The sequence below is a fragment of the Thamnophis elegans genome, chromosome 2 (genome assembly GCF_009769535.1).
Source record: "Thamnophis elegans isolate rThaEle1 chromosome 2, rThaEle1.pri, whole genome shotgun sequence".
NCBI classification, from domain to species: Eukaryota; Metazoa; Chordata; class Lepidosauria; order Squamata; family Colubridae; genus Thamnophis; species Thamnophis elegans.
The window spans coordinates 50,304,579-50,320,428 of record NC_045542.1 but is presented as its reverse complement, the minus strand read 5'-3'; the positions used below and the strand labels follow the sequence as shown (position 1 = coordinate 50,320,428).

The 15,850-nt window shown below is 39.3% G+C and overlaps 1 protein-coding gene across 1 annotated transcript in view; it reads left to right on the top strand.

Annotated features, from left to right (window-relative positions):
* Window positions 1-15,401, top strand: part of ABCC3 (ATP binding cassette subfamily C member 3) — an 85,784-nt gene extending 70,383 nt beyond the window's left edge. Inside the window, exons 22-31 of the mRNA XM_032210243.1 lie at window positions 225-432; window positions 1,883-2,193; window positions 3,294-3,493; window positions 3,590-3,716; window positions 6,468-6,569; window positions 10,016-10,162; window positions 10,820-10,978; window positions 11,937-12,103; window positions 13,750-13,944; window positions 14,988-15,401. Of these exons, the coding sequence (XP_032066134.1) occupies window positions 225-432; window positions 1,883-2,193; window positions 3,294-3,493; window positions 3,590-3,716; window positions 6,468-6,569; window positions 10,016-10,162; window positions 10,820-10,978; window positions 11,937-12,103; window positions 13,750-13,944; window positions 14,988-15,096 (1,725 nt within the window). The 3' untranslated portion in view covers window positions 15,097-15,401. The remainder of the gene's footprint in view (window positions 1-224; window positions 433-1,882; window positions 2,194-3,293; window positions 3,494-3,589; window positions 3,717-6,467; window positions 6,570-10,015; window positions 10,163-10,819; window positions 10,979-11,936; window positions 12,104-13,749; window positions 13,945-14,987) is intronic.
* The last annotated feature ends 449 nt before the right edge of the window (window positions 15,402-15,850 follow it).

The following is a 15,850-nucleotide window of genomic DNA, read 5'->3' as shown; positions in this document are numbered from 1 at the left end:
TTTAGATTTGTAAACAAATGTATTTTCCTGACCAAATCTTTGATGTACTTCTATTCAGGAATTTCCTTTGTTTCAGCTTTGGGTTTTTTCCCCTCAAAATAATCTGCATGTAAAATATTCTAATTTCCAAATTTTCAATTATTCTTGTGAGTTGCTATTATTATTATTATTAAAATAATTTTGCATGTACAATATGTAAATATTTATTTTCCATCAATTTACAGGTCAAATTTACTGTTTTCTGGCAATACATGAAGTCTGTTGGTCCTCTTATTTCTTTGTTGATATGCTTCCTGTATTCCTGCCAAAATGGTGCTGCAGTTGGGGCCAATGTATGGCTCAGTGCGTGGACCAACGATAAAGTGATAAATGGGACTCAAGAGAATGTGAAAATGCGAATTGGAGTCTATGCTGCCCTGGGTATCTTGCAAGGTAATTGTATTACATGTTTCTGCCCATCTATACAGGGCAATTACTCAAATTCCTAGTTAAGAGAGTTGATATAACTATTTTAAAATAGTGATCATTGTGGTTTCTAGCATTCTTTAATACTTACTCAAAAAATCCTTGCACAGAATGAACAAAATACTAAACAGTTATGTTGCTACGGCATTGTGTTTTATTGCATTGTGTCAGCACCCCATTTTGATCTGCAGGCCTTTTGTATCCTTCCTTTACCCCAAGCAATGGTAATGTCCCCATTCAATGCTTTCAACCCGGAAGCATTTCAGTGCTCTCGACAGGCCTGTATCAGTAGTAATAGAATAAAAAGAGAGAAGATATTGTGGTCTGCAAAAAAAAAGGAGACACTAATAAAGGAGAATATTTGTAGCTCAGTGTTGAAATCAGGGGTCCTCAGTGCTCTCAGAGCTTGCTTGTTTTCTTGCAGAGTTTTGATTACCCAAACTATGTAACATTATCAGCGGTGATGATGTTACCTACTTTGGGTAATGAAACGTCTTCAAGAAAACAAGCAAGCTCAAAGAGCACCAAAGACCCTGTCAGGGTTCTAAGTAACACCACCAATGAAAGAAGACTCTGAGGCCAGGAGAGATGTCATATTGGCACATCTGGGAAAACCCGAATCTGAGAGTTTTAGGTTTTCCCCACCCAGAAGAAAGTCAAAGTTCCATCCCCTGCACCCCCAAGTCCATCACATCGCCCAATTATGTCTTCATCCTAACTGGAGACTACCCCCAGTCACTCCCCTCCAGGTGCAGGGCAATTGTTCTTGATTCCCAGGGAAAAGAATGTTGTTGTGGCTAAACTTCCACTGCTCCTTGAAATCCCCCCTTCTGCTTTCCCAGGCACTAAATGTGGTAGCTCAAAAAAAGGCTTCCAAGGCTGACAGACCCCTCACAAAGGGGTCCAAATAGCATCCAAAAGTAAATCAGAGTCCAAGGCAAAGTATTGCTCAAAGTTCCAATTTATTAAAAGAGCCATGTTGGCACATCTGGGAAAACCCGAATGCAAAAGCTTCCTGGTTTTCTCATCCAGTTGAAAGTTCAAAATCTTGCCCCTACACCCACAAGTCCATCACATGGTCCAATCTCCCACTGCAATTCTGGCAGTTCCACCCATCCAGCTCCGGTCAGGTGCAGAGGTGCAGAGACAAAGGATGACCTTGGCTTCCTAGAAAGAATTTTGTTGTGACTACATAGTATGTGACTCCTTACAATCCCTGCTCCCATTTTCCCACAATAGAAAATACATAGCAGAATAATAGAAAGTGTGGCAGGTCAAAGACCCAAAAGAAAAGATGGGTGCAGGCCTGATAGAAGACAGACTAACAATGTAGTGAAGTTGCATAAAACAGAATTTCTAACTTCTGGGATACAATGTGATTGACATCTCCTTCCCATTGTTTCCTCTTTTGCAACAGGGCTGTTTGTTCTGATCTCTTCCTTTTCCCTAGCCATGGGCGGCATCAAGGCAGCCCGTATTCTGCATGCAGCACTGCTAGAAAATAAGCTCCACACTCCACAGTCTTTCTACGATACAACTCCAACAGGCCGAATCATTAACCGCTTTTCTAAGGACATCTATGTGATTGATGAAGTGATACCGCCAACCATACTGATGTTTCTTGGAACCTTCTTTAATTCTGTATCCACAATGATTGTGATCATAGCAAGCACTCCGATATTTGCTGTGGTTATAATACCTTTAGCAGTTGTGTATTATTTTGCGCAGGTAACGCTCGTCATTTTTCTTCTTTTTTTGTCACCTCATTATTTGCATGATTACTTTTGAAGTACCAGAAACCTGGGCAGGTAATGCACTCTTTCAATGTGAAAGAATTAATCTGTTAATTAATACTTACATAATTGCATACTTTCCTGGGTGCAGTCCCTTTGAAACACAGAAGCCAGCTCTTCTGTATGAAGGAAATCTCAGTTAGGTTTACAAGACTGAATAACTTATTCACAATCATTTACTTAGTTCCCTATTGCAAGTATTTTTGCTGCTGTGATCTTTCCTAAAATAATTATAGCCTGCCCTTTGTCTATAAGCTGCTCCAGCAATGGTAGAAAACGCTTACCAGTAGAAACCAAAATAATAATAATAATAAAAAAACATTAAACATCATCAAAGTAAAAGCAGTTGTTAGCATTTAAAAAACATTTAACAAACCAGAAACAGTTCAGAAGAAAAATAGAAGATAATTTTAATCTCTACTGGTGTAGATCACTTTAGTACTATTTTGGCATGTTTTTTTAATATATATTTATAATGCAGTGGGGATTTGACATTAACAATGGAAAAAGGATCTTATCATGATAGGTTAAGGCTTCTTTTCCTGCCTCCTGATTGGAAGGCTTGTGTTCAAAATCACTGTTTTTAAAGTGATATTGATGCAGCTAGTATATTAGGATGGAGTGGGGTGATGGTGAAATCTATATTTGAAATCTCTTCCAGAAAATAGATTATACCTTCATAATCAAGGTCAGACTAGCTTTTCCTCAGAAGTTGTTTTTCAGTCTATAAGACATAAGACATTTTCATACTTAGAGCATCCAAGCATGTAAACATCACCTGAAGCTAAAATGGCACAGCTCAGGAACAGCTTTACTATTGATTCTGATGTCTCATAGGCTTTCCCAAGATTTAGTGAGACAATCCCAGAGAATTAGATACAGCTTCTTTTTCCAAGGCTTTTCTCCTTTGGGAACTGTATTGGTTATCTATGATGTCACAATCTTGAGATCAAATTTGTAAAATGTTTTAAGAGCTTTTGTTCTGTGTCCCCCCCCCCCCCCGGCAACATAATGCTTTTGAACCTGCAATGGCAGCGGTTCTATGTAGCTACCTCTCGTCAATTAAAGCGACTGGAATCCGTTAGCAGATCCCCCATATATTCGAATTTTTCGGAAACAGTCACAGGAGCCAGCATCATCCGAGCCTACAAAAGAGAGACGTCTTTTATTTACACCAATGACACAAAGGTGAATGACAATCAGAAAAGTTACTATCCTGGAATTGTAGCCAACAGGTAAAGTTGTTTTTAATCTCAGCCTCTTATTGGAAAAGACAAATAGTTCCAAATGAAGTGAGGATTCTGTACTAAAAATGTTTTCTCATTTACTAGGTGGCTGGGAGTTAGAGTTGAATTTGTGGGAAACTGCGTAGTATTCTTTGCAGCCCTTTTTGCCGTACTAAGTAAAAACAGTTTGAGTGCTGGCCTCGTTGGACTTTCTGTATCTTACGCACTTCAGGTGTGTATAATACATTGCTTATATTAGAACTGAAAGTGAACCCTCATTGTAATGTGATCCTTTCATTTGACATTCTGATTTTAATTGCATCTCTCTCTCTCTCTCTCTCTCTCTCTCTCTCTCTCTCTCTCTCCCTCCCTCCCTCCCTCCCTCCCTCCCTCCCTCCCTCCCTCTCCTTTTTTGTGGCAAAGTAAGAATATAAGAAGATATGGAATGAACAGCAGTGGGTTGCCTCTTATGTCTTGGGTTGTGCTGATTTAGGAAGCAGTAATGAGCAGGACGAGGGACAAGGTGGCTCAGTAGCTAAGACGCTGAACTTGTTGATCAGAAAGATTGGCAGTTCGGCGGTCCGAATCCCTAGTGCCATGTAACAGAGTGAGCTCCCGTTACTTGTCCCAGCTACTGCCAACCTAGCAGTTCTAAATCATGTAAAAACGCAAGTAGAAAAATAGGGACCACCTTTGGTGGGAAGTTAACAATGTTCCGTGCACCTTCGCCATTTAGTCATGCCAGCCACATGACCATGGAGACATCTTCAGACAGCACTAGCTCTTCAGCTTTGAAACAGAGATGAGCACCGCCCCCTAGAGTTGGGAATAACTAGCACATATGTGCGAGAGGAACCTTTACCTTTAATGAGCAGGACAGTGAAGGGAACACGGCTGTATCATGTACATGAGAGGCATGTTAAGCACAGATTGAACATTTGGGAAAATGAAATGTTTGCTTGGTATCCAAGAGACATTAACACAGGTACCAAGTAACTGTGCATCTTGTGGAGGGAGTTCTCCATGCAGATGATAATATATCTGAAAATGTCTCTCCTCTGCCATCTTTTGGACATGTTGTCCCATTTTGGAGATGTAGCTGCAATTGTGGTTCTTACTGTGCTGTTGTTTGATAATGCCTTCTTGCCATCAGCATGCATGCCCAGCCTGGTTGCTAACCATGTTTCCTGGGCTTAGAAATCAGAGTCTTTGTCTAGCCTCAGTCCAACAGAAGAGATAATCATAAACAATAAGTAGTCTAGACTCAAATCAAGGTAGAGTTGCTTTTGGGAAGAGAAAGCCAATGGCAATATTAGAAGCAGTTGCAGAGTGAAATATTGTGAGGAGGCTGGGAACGGAGGGGAAGAAAGATCAGATATCAGTAGTCAAGAGATAATGGGTAAGTCATTTGACAGCGTATCTTATAAACAACAACTTGGTCCAGATGGAAAGAAATTGGGGGTGGGGACATTTCACAATCTTCCTAGACTCTGGGTTGTCCTTTTTTCTTTGATCTTGCCCAGCTGTGCAGGCTTCACATGCAAGTTAGTAGGAAGCGACAATGATTATTGCAGACTAAGATGGCAACCAGTGGTGGTAAATAAACCAGAATGCATAGGGGGGGGGGTTTCCTCCTTTAACGGGGCCTTTCTAAGGCTGTGTTCTGCTTGTATTTGAGGAGAAACCATGTTAAGATATACTGCTTGCTTCCACATCTTTTCTAACAAAAGGCCTTTAGTTAACAACAGCATATTACAAAAGCTATCAGACTGCACAATCTGTCAGGGATTTAACTTCACTTTTAGTATGAAGGGAGGTGGGGAGAGAAGACATCTGTTTGGCTAAGAGCAGGGTGGATTATGTGGCCCTGAAATTGAAAAGCAAAAGATTGGGCTTCACTTTAAAATGTGCACAACATTGACAATGTGCATTTAGAAACAGCAATCTGCAGTAGTAAAATTGTTTGTGAACTTTGGGACTTACAGCATCTGGGAAGATCAAAGGATTTGAATTGGGCCATGCAGCCTTAAAAGCTATTAAAGTTGAGATTACGGCAATAGGAAGCAGATCGATTGAATCTCTATCCCAGGTAACAATAAGGTTACACATTCAGATTGGCATAGCAACTAATTCTAGTCTTACGTATTTTTAAATGGAATGTAAGAAACAATACAAGCCTTAGGTAGTTTCAGTATAATTAAAGATACAGTAGTAAAGATACTGTGGTTTAGAAAAAGTTTCGGTGCCTTTTCCTTATTTAGTTTTTATTTTTATTCTGCATTTAAGCCAGAGCACCATACAAGTTCAAAATAGACCCAAATGTAGAAAAAAAAAATACAAACTCAGATATCAGTTCTTAACCTTTAAAGTATTATAAGTACCTCTCGTGGAAAGTTGAATAAAAAGCTCCTAAGGATTATTTCCTCAACTTTGCTGTCATATAACTGGAAGCTACTTGGTCTTCCAATCTGGTTTCAGCTTTGATCCTCTTGTGACATTGTCCTCCCTACAGATAATCTTGATACCTTGTTTCCACAAAAATAAAACCTCCCCAGATAATAAGCCCAATTGGGCTTTTGAGCGCATGCACTAAAATAAGCTCTCTCCAGAAAATAAGTCCTCCCTGAAAATATTGCAACACAGCAGCAGCTATGAGGTGACCACACTCACCTCCTCCTCCACCTCAAAAATAATAAGACCTCCACACCAAGCACTTATTTTGGGGGTCAAAACACAGTATCAGCACGGCCTTTCCAAGTAAAGAATTATCTTTCTCTACAAAGAAGATAGATCATAAGTATTGGGAATGTTGATCACTGCATAACATCTGGATTTTCGGCCTTCTCTTTTAAAGACATGCTATGGAAAAATACTGCTTAGTATTAGAAATATCTCTGCCAATGGTAGCTACAGTACCTGGGTTACTTTTTGTAGCCATGATTACCTTCTGTCACAAGGTAATACTTTTTTGATCATTGTGTAGGTGACAATGTCTCTGAACTGGATGGTACGAATGACATCTGATCTGGAAAGCAATATTGTGGCTGTAGAAAGAGTGAAAGAATACTCTGAAAATGAAACTGAGGTGAGTTTCTCTGGGGGGGGATTTTTTTTCTCAAAAAAAAAAAAAAAAACCCCAAGCTGCAATGTAAATATATAATTCCTCTATTGACTTGGATTAATTTGGTGCTACATATTTCAGGTTCCTCAGACTGAACTCAGCATAATCTACTCAGACTTTTGACCCAAAATAGCTAGATAAGACTCTGGTTCTATCTATAGCTAGATAAGACTCTATATATAGAACATCATTCTTCATAATGGAATGAAGTTCCATTAAGAGACTGTTACCCTCTATCAACATGAAGTAGAAATCTTTTTAGAACCAGGGTGGTTTAATTATACTTTTTCCACAGTTGCACAGATATCCAACCTTGCATTCTTCAACCATGAAGTGATTTTTGGTGGTTGACTTAACTCATATTTCTGCCCTGAGATACTCTAGCCCTGAATGGAACCCACACAAGATTAATGGGTTACATATCATATTTTTGCTTTCATTTCAGAAATAACACAGTATTGGAAAATACATTCACTCCTAAATTAAGGAAGAGCATTTATTTTGTAGACCCGTGATGGCGAACCTATGGCATGCATGCCACAGGTGGCATGCGGAGCCATTTGGTAGGGTATGTGAGGTGTTGCCCTGTTAACTCATGTGTGCGCTGGCCAGCTGGCTTTGGCCTTCTTTTAAGGCCGTTTTTTTACCCTCTGGAGGTTTCCGGAGCACAAAAAACCAGCCCTACAGGCAAACCAGATGTTTGGGAACCGACGTCCGGTTTGCTCCTAGGGGCTGGTTTGCTTGTTCTGGTTTGCTCGTTCCGGAGCCTTCAGGAGGCTTCCCTGAAGGCTCCAGAGGGCAAAAAATGGCCCTACGAGCAAACCAGAAGTCACTTCCTGTTTGCTTGTAGGGCTGTTCTTCACCCTCTGGAGCCTTCAGGTGAAGGCTCCGGAGGGCAAAAAACGACTCTACGAGCAAACCGGAAGTCACTTGGCAAGCCCACACACAACCCCCCTGCACTCCCCCCGCTTTTGGCACATGATCCATAAAAAGGTTAGCCATCGCTGCTATAGACTATTCCATACATAATATAGAGTGGCTTCAGCCTGCACCTTAACTATTGTTGTTTTGCTTTCATTGAGTTGCAACAATGAAAGATATAACAGTATATGGCAATATGTTTTTCTTGGTAAAAATTAGTGCTATCATTGTTATTCAATGTCATTCATTGTTACTATATTATTCAATACAGTACGTAACATGCAAGTTTGCCATCCCCATGAACCTTTTAATGTTATTGACATAATTCCTCCCAGAATTCTTTGCCATTGGCACTAACTAGGATGCTAGGAGTTCTGTTATTCCAAGGAAGATTAAAAATTGTTGTAAATACAATTGATTTTACTCACATTACCCAAAGAATGTAATGCATCTCTTCTTGGACATTAATATCTCAGTGCTGGAACTGTTAACTATTTGAAGCTTCACTATTTTTAGTGAGGCATTTTCAAATGTTTAACTTTCTAGTTGATAGAAATAGAAGTTTTTGGGTGTTTATATTTGGCATCCTTGTAATCATGCTGTTATGGCACTGAGACCGTACAAAGCCATGTGTGTGGCAATCTGCTCCAAAAATAATCTAAGTAAAATGTTATATTCTATTTTGCCTGACAAAGAGACGTAACTTGAATGTTTGCATGTTTTCATGCAACAGATAATTTATGTGATCAACAGATGTGTTCAACAGATATTTACAGATAATTTATATAATGGAAGCTCTAGTGCTATGCATATCTGTAATATTTAAGAAAAATGAGGACATCTGGGTCAGCTTTACGTGTAAAGGTAAAGGTTTCTCTTGCACATATGTGCTAGTCATTCCCGACTCTAGGGGGCAGTGCTAATCTCCATTACAAAGCTGAAGAGCCAGTGCTGTCCAAAGACGTCTCCGTGGTCATGTGGCCGGCATGACTAAACGCTGAAGGCACACAAAACGCTGTTACCTTCCCAACAAAGATGGTCCCTATTTTTCTACTTGCATTTTTTACATGCTTTCGGACTTCTAGGTTGGCAGAAGCTGGGACAAATAATGGGAACTCAGTCCATTACATGGCGCTAGGGATTCGAACCGCCGAACTGCTGACCTTTCTGATTGACAAGCTCAGCATCTTAGCCACTGAGTCACCACGTTCCTTTTTACAAATCTTTTTACAAATTTCCTATCTGGTATACAAGGAATAGACAAACTAATTCTATTTTGTAGTAAGGTTATATTAATAGAATCTTACAAGTCTGAAAGTACATCCCTTTCTCCACCCCATCCCCTTTACACCCCAAGAAACTAGGCAGGGTCTTTTCTGAGCCACTTGTCCTGCTCACAGCCCTGCTATGGGCTAAGATGCCTTTTATCTGGATGTTCCCTTGGCTATGTCTCATTGCCCTATCTCCCAGGGTCAATCCCACCTACCATTCCAGTAAGTGTAGAATGCTCTGAAAGTTTGTATATTTTATACTTATTCAAGCTACGAGTCAGTTTGATGCAGTGATTAAAGGCACTCAGGAGGAGAAAACAGGAAACTGAATTCTAGTCCTACCTTAGGCACAAACCCAACTGAAAGACTTTGAGCCAGTCACTGTTGCTGAGCCTTAGGAAGTAGGCCGTGGCAAACCACTTCTGAAAATACTACCTCCCCCCCCCCCCCCCCAAAAAAAAAAAGACCCAAATAGTTGCTAGGAATCAAGTCTGGCTTGAAGGCACAAAAACAAAAAGAGTCTGAAGCTAGAAAAAGAAGATATATGGCTGCACATCACAGGAAGCGATTGTGTAGCTAATGAGATCCACCAGGCATATTCATTAGCAAAGTAGCATATATTTCAGCCTTTGTGAGTCTTATCCTTAACGAAATTATGTACAAAATGCTTTGTATTCAAGAAAGGTTTATTTGTTTACATATTGATTCATTAAATTTACAGCTGGCCTTTCCTGTTAGAGCTCATGGCATTTTACACCTTTGTTTTATCCCCACAATCAATTTGTGTGACATCAGGCAGATATACTGGCCTCCCTTACATGCATCAGAAAAGTTTACACGCAGATGCAGAGGCTGAAATTGTTTCACATGTGTTTCTAAAATGCCAACTGTATACACAATGGCAAATTAACTTTGTACTACTTATTGTTAGAAAGCTTGGTTACTTTTATAACTGTGAGGCTACCCTTCTCCTCCTTTGTGACCGATTTTCAGATACCTCCATGAAATTTGCAAAAAAATAATTTGAAACCCAATCCAAGACCTTACCACCCTACCAACTCTTTTAGATGATTCAGTAAACAAGCCACTTGATGTTAATATTTAGCAGAAGACTAAATACAACTATACTTGTGGAGCTTTTAGTGCAATATATTTTGTCAGAATTGAAAGCATGGTTCGAGTGCTAACATGGTATCCTGTAACTCCTTCCACATTCAGGCACCCTGGATCATAGAGGATAAAAGACCTCCAGAGGAATGGCCCACCCAGGGAGAAGTGGTCTTTACAAAGTATTCTGTCAGGTATAGGAAAGGACTCGATTTGGTGCTGAAAGACCTCAGTTTGAGTGTAAAAGGTGGAGAAAAGGTATGTTTCTAACATAGCAGTGAATCAATCTTTATTTTCTGTTACCTGCATTTAAAAAGGAAGAGTTCAGTTTTGTAACTTTTGACTTAATAAGATAGTTGAGTATTTTTTAAAAAAACGCCGTCCCAAATAAAATTAAATCAAAGTCATTACCTACTTTGTCCTCAGTATCCTTAATCGTAGAATTGATGCTTTGTTGTTGTTATTTCAATGGGGCAACCAAAGAATTGTCCATTCTTTCTTTTTTTTCTTGGAATCTTTGCTTTTATGCAATTAAATTAATTAAATTAATTAATTATGTAATTTAAATATCAACTGTACAAAGGAATTAAGTTCTTATGTAAAAGGCATTAATATTTGATATAGCTCTCGTAAAGGTTATTTTGTGTGTGTGTGTGCACACGCACACACACATGTATGTGTGTGTGTGTGTGTGTTCCCTTGACTTTATTTCCCAACTTTTCTGATATAGGATTTCTGACTATTCTTTTTTTCATGAAAAATAGCAATCATGTGATCACAGATAAGGGTCTTGTAAGCATAACATAAAGAAGAAAAAGAACACTGCATATAAACCATAACCTGAACAAGTTTCATGCCATCTTTCAGTGGGACCATCATTTTAATCATTGCTGATTCTTCAAACCTGTAAACTAGGTTGGAATTGTTGGACGAACTGGAGCTGGCAAATCCTCAATGACCCTCTGCCTCTTCAGGATACTAGAAGCCACAAAGGGGGAGATTACCATTGATGGGGTGAAAATTGCAGATATTGGCCTTCATGACTTGCGATCCAAGCTGACTATAATTCCCCAAGTAAGCCTACTTTTATGCATTAAACCATTCTAATGGGGATTATTTGTTTGTATATAATGTATTGGCTGCCGAACTCCAGTGGATTTTGGATTGCAAATGTATACCCAACAATAGCAATTGCAGATTTTTGTGTTAGAATAATTGCCTTATGTCACAGGGCAGGTGTAAGTTGGGAACCAAACACCATAGTTTAAATGAGATGTAGAAATGGAATGACAATGATCTTTGCACGTAGAATCAATGTATCTTGCCCATTTATTTTGCGAAAGGATTTTTCAGGATGCCTAAAAACAAGATATTCTATTTCTATATCTTTTGGACCTAAAGTTTTTGATCTGAAAAGATTTTGGGGCATAAGAGAGTTGTATCATTTCCTATGCCAGAAAATAGTTGTTCCTGCAAGCGGAAGCTTTATTTATTATTAAAATAGCTACCCATCTTATACATATGACTCGGTGCAGCTTACAAACAATTAAAATGAATATTAAAATAGCAAAATAAACAATACAAGTGAATTGGTATATGGTACAAAACATGGCTGCATGGATAGTATCAGATATTCAGCATATGTAACACCACTACTCTGTGAGCTACAGAGAGACACCTTATCAGGGAGAGGTGCAGCATATAAATTTAATAAATAAAATGCCTGTGATTCTCCAAGTATAGTTCAATGTGTTGGTGATCACCTTTAAAGCCCATCATGGTTTGATGCTGGGTCACCTATGGGACCAGCTTCCCCCATCTTCTTCTGCCTTACTATTTGATCCAGCAGGTTGGGTATATTACAGGTATGGCTGCTCACTCTCAGAGTGCAGATTATAGACCCAACCTTGTTTCAGTGTCTCTTTGAGTTAGAATTTACTTCAGAAAAATCCTAACGCACATTTCTGTATGGCTAGGTAATTCATTTTTCTTTAGAACTGTATTCTAAACCCAGTTTGATCATTTTCTTAAGGACCCTGTTCTTTTTTCTGGAACACTGCGAATGAATTTGGATCCCTTTAATAAATATTCTGAGGAAGAAATATGGAAAGCTCTTGAACTGTCCCATCTGAAGAGGTTTGTCAGCAGTCAGCCTGCTATGCTCGAATTTGAATGTTCAGAAGGAGGAGAAAATCTGAGGTAATTACTGTTCTGATTTGGAAGATTTAAGTGTAACAAGGAGGCATTTCAAGAAGAATGTTGAAATATCTCTCTTATGAGTTCCAGCAACTGCATTCCTATCCCCTTTCTCCCGGCAATTTATTGTCTATGCTCAGTTCTCATTAGATTTTTTTATGTTCGGATCTCATCAACTCCTGCCCTACTCTTTGTTGCAAACTGTGTATGTGTGTGCATGCACATGAATACTGTCTAACTATTAATACAGTATCTGGGGGCAGTTCTTACTCCTGGAAATAGTTTAAAACAGCTGTCAGCTTGAACCAAAAGTAACCTATCTAGTCAATTAGTTATTCTACTTTTTTATCCCAATCTTTTCCACTGTCTTTCCCCAATCGGATTCTCTCCCATTTTCCTTTCTTCTTTCCCCAGACATTTCATGATTTTCATTTCTCCCCCAGGCACCCCATTTTATCAGCCTTAGCATCGAGGTTGTTTCCTCTTGGGTGTCGCAACATTTCACACTATTGAATTGTTTTGTTTTGTTTAAGACAACGTTTTCCGATGTTTATAAAAAGGTCTTCAATACGGTCAAGCTGTGGAATGTGCTTTGAAAGATAGGAATCACAGAACATCTCGTTGTCCTCATGTGAAACCTACAGACAGCTCAGGAAGCCATAAATAAGGACAGAACATGATAGGTAGAAGGAAAGAAAAGAAGAAAACCAGCAGCAGGATGAATGATTCTATTGCAGCAAGTTGGGTGCACTGTTGGAAAAACCTGAAATACCCAGCTGGAAAACAGATCCTCCTGGAGAAAATCTAATGTGATTTCTAAGAGTCAGCAGCACCAATTTCATGCTGACTTCATGGGTGCACATCATCAATAAATAAATTGAGGGAAACAATATAAAATGTAACATTAGAATATACTGCAGGGTTGGGACTGTTTGTGTTAAGTCCTCCTCTTTGCCTGTGTTTCTACATTATTGGAAGAGACTTCTTTCTTCTCTTGCTCTCCTTCTATGCACAAAAGAAATGTTTGTGGTCCTATGAAGCTGTTTTCGTGATAGATAATGCACTGTCTTGAGGTACCCTCTTTATATTCACAATACAGGTCTTGGTGCTAATCACAACCAAAACATGGTAGAGGCAAGGTGGAGACAAAATGAAATAGCTTATCAGAATCTCACATTTGTTTGGGGGGGGCGCATTAAGAAAAATGTTAAGAGCAGTGTTGTTTTTTATGGAACTATATTTTTCTATTTTTAAGAATGTGTTAACTAAGATCCTACATGCTAGAAGAGGAAGAACAAGAGTTACAGCAAATAAGGAATGATATGAATAAGATTTCTTACTAAAATATTTTTGTTTGAACTGGGACTAGATGAGAGACAGAGACCGGGGCGGGGGGGGGGGAGGAGGCTGAGATTTATGAGACTGTCGCCTAAAGCAGGAAAGAGCATGCTGAATAAAAATTACACCATGCCATGCTTCCTCTTTTTTAAAGAGTTTCCATGGGATATACAGTATCAGCAGCCAGATGCCACTGCTTAACAATTGTTTCTGCCCTGAATCATTCTTTGGCACAACATTAGGTTTTCTTAATGCCACATCCTTCACATGCCCATTGATTGAAAGAAAAACTTTCACCTACTTTTTTCCAGCGTTGGCCAAAGGCAGCTTGTTTGCTTGGCAAGAGCTCTCCTTCGCAAAACAAGGATACTTATTTTGGATGAAGCCACGGCAGCAATTGACCTTGAGACAGATGATCTCATTCAGATGACAATAAGAACACAGTTTGAAGACTGTACTGTACTAACAATTGCTCATAGACTGAATACAATTATGGATTACACCAGGTAATTAAGTATGACCAATACGTAACACTAATTTGGGGGTTAGGGAGAGGGAGTTTTTTTCCCCCCAGGCTTCCTCTCCAGTTGAGGAAAGGGCGTACGTTTTATTGGACAATTGCGATAGACTGGGGATTTGGTTAGTGTCTGGTCAACTCTCATGCCATCCAGTCTCCCTGCAGATAGACATGATAACCTCCTGGACAGGCTGTCAGAGTTGAGATAGGGCAGTGATGGCTAATCTTTTTGGTGCTGAGCACCCAAAGTGCATGTGCGTGCGTGCGTGCAAATCCCCAAAATGCAATGTGAGTGCCTTTTGCACATGCTCCCCGCCCCTGCACATGCACCCCGTCTTGCATGCACCCCGCGCATGTGCCCTGGCCCCGCCCATTTTTGGCTTCCAGGTTGGTGCAGGCGGCCTTCCAGTTCCAAAACGGGGCACTGGGGGCACACACACATGAATCCCCAAAATGCAATGCGAGTTCTTCCCCGCATGCACCCTGCTCCCCACACATGCATGTGTGCATCCCACGCTTGCCCCCCTGCATGTGCGACAGAGACCTGAAGACCAGCTGGCCAGCAGGAGGTGCCTGCGTGGTAGAGCTGGGCTGGGGCGAGGCTGGTGTGTCCTCAGAGTGCCACCTGTGGCATGCGTGCCATAGGTTTGCCATCATGGAGATAGGAGATCAATGTGTTTAGGAGTGTTCCCAGATTCATTGTTTATAACTTTTAACAGTTAAATGTTTTTCACATTACCTCCAACTGTCAGTGGTTTAAAAAGTGTTACGTTGGACTGTCTGTTCTGATATATTCCTGTACTCTTCAAAAAAACAAACGTTTGTACTAAAGCGGACCCAATTATTTTGCACATTTGGTTTTTCCTTTCTCATGTCATTTTTTTTGCTCATGTGGTTTAGCCAATGATGTTTCAGAGCCTTTGTAGAACTGAAAAGGATTCTGTTGGATTACACAATTAGGAGCGGAATGGTTTTATAGCCACCAGCATCTCTTCAGCAATCAATTTTTTTCTTTGCTTGTTTGCTTTGCAGAGTCCTAGTTCTGGACAGAGGAAGAATTGCAGAATTTGACTCTCCTTCAAGTCTTATTGCATCCAGAGGGATTTTTTATGGTATGGCTAAAGATGCCGGATTGGCATAACAGCAAGCTACTCTGCTCCATTGAAGGAGTGATTATTGGGCTGTGATATTTTTCACTCCAAAATAGCATCCTGAATGAACTGTGTTTTTCTCTATCAGATTTAGCGATAGAGAAGCAAAACTTCATAGGACTGAGAAACAGAAAATGTCATTTTCTATTTTAAAATATATTTTCTACATACTGAACTATTTTTAATTGAGAAACATCTTAAGTAATTGGATACAAGTACATATGCATACCTGTACTCTATTTCATTTCTAATAAATTACATTTGATGATATAAAAATACTAAAGTCTTCCTATTAGTTCCCATTTCTAGTGGATATGTATATTAAAGGTGGCATCTGAAAAAATACTTTATTTTTTAACTCAGAAATAACTAATTGGGGCCACAATTGTTTAATCAGCTAGAATGTCTAATCAATAACCACAGCAACTCTCCTTTGGTTTCTTTATATATTTTTTTATGAAGTTAACCAGTCAAAAAGCTGTGTGTTTGATCAGTTGGTTGAGAACCATGGCATGGCAGACAATGAATTTTTTAAGGTACAAATTTTAATTCAAAATTGAACTTTTAGCTGGGATTGTTAATTTTCCACAACAAAACTAGCATACAATGATTCTAATTAAAGGTGAACCAATCTTTTAAGATGAAAAAAGAAAATCACTCATTTTATGTGCAATAACATTTTATTAACTATAAAAAGGATACAACCCAAAAGAAATAATATTAAACCTAAAACATGTAGGTAAT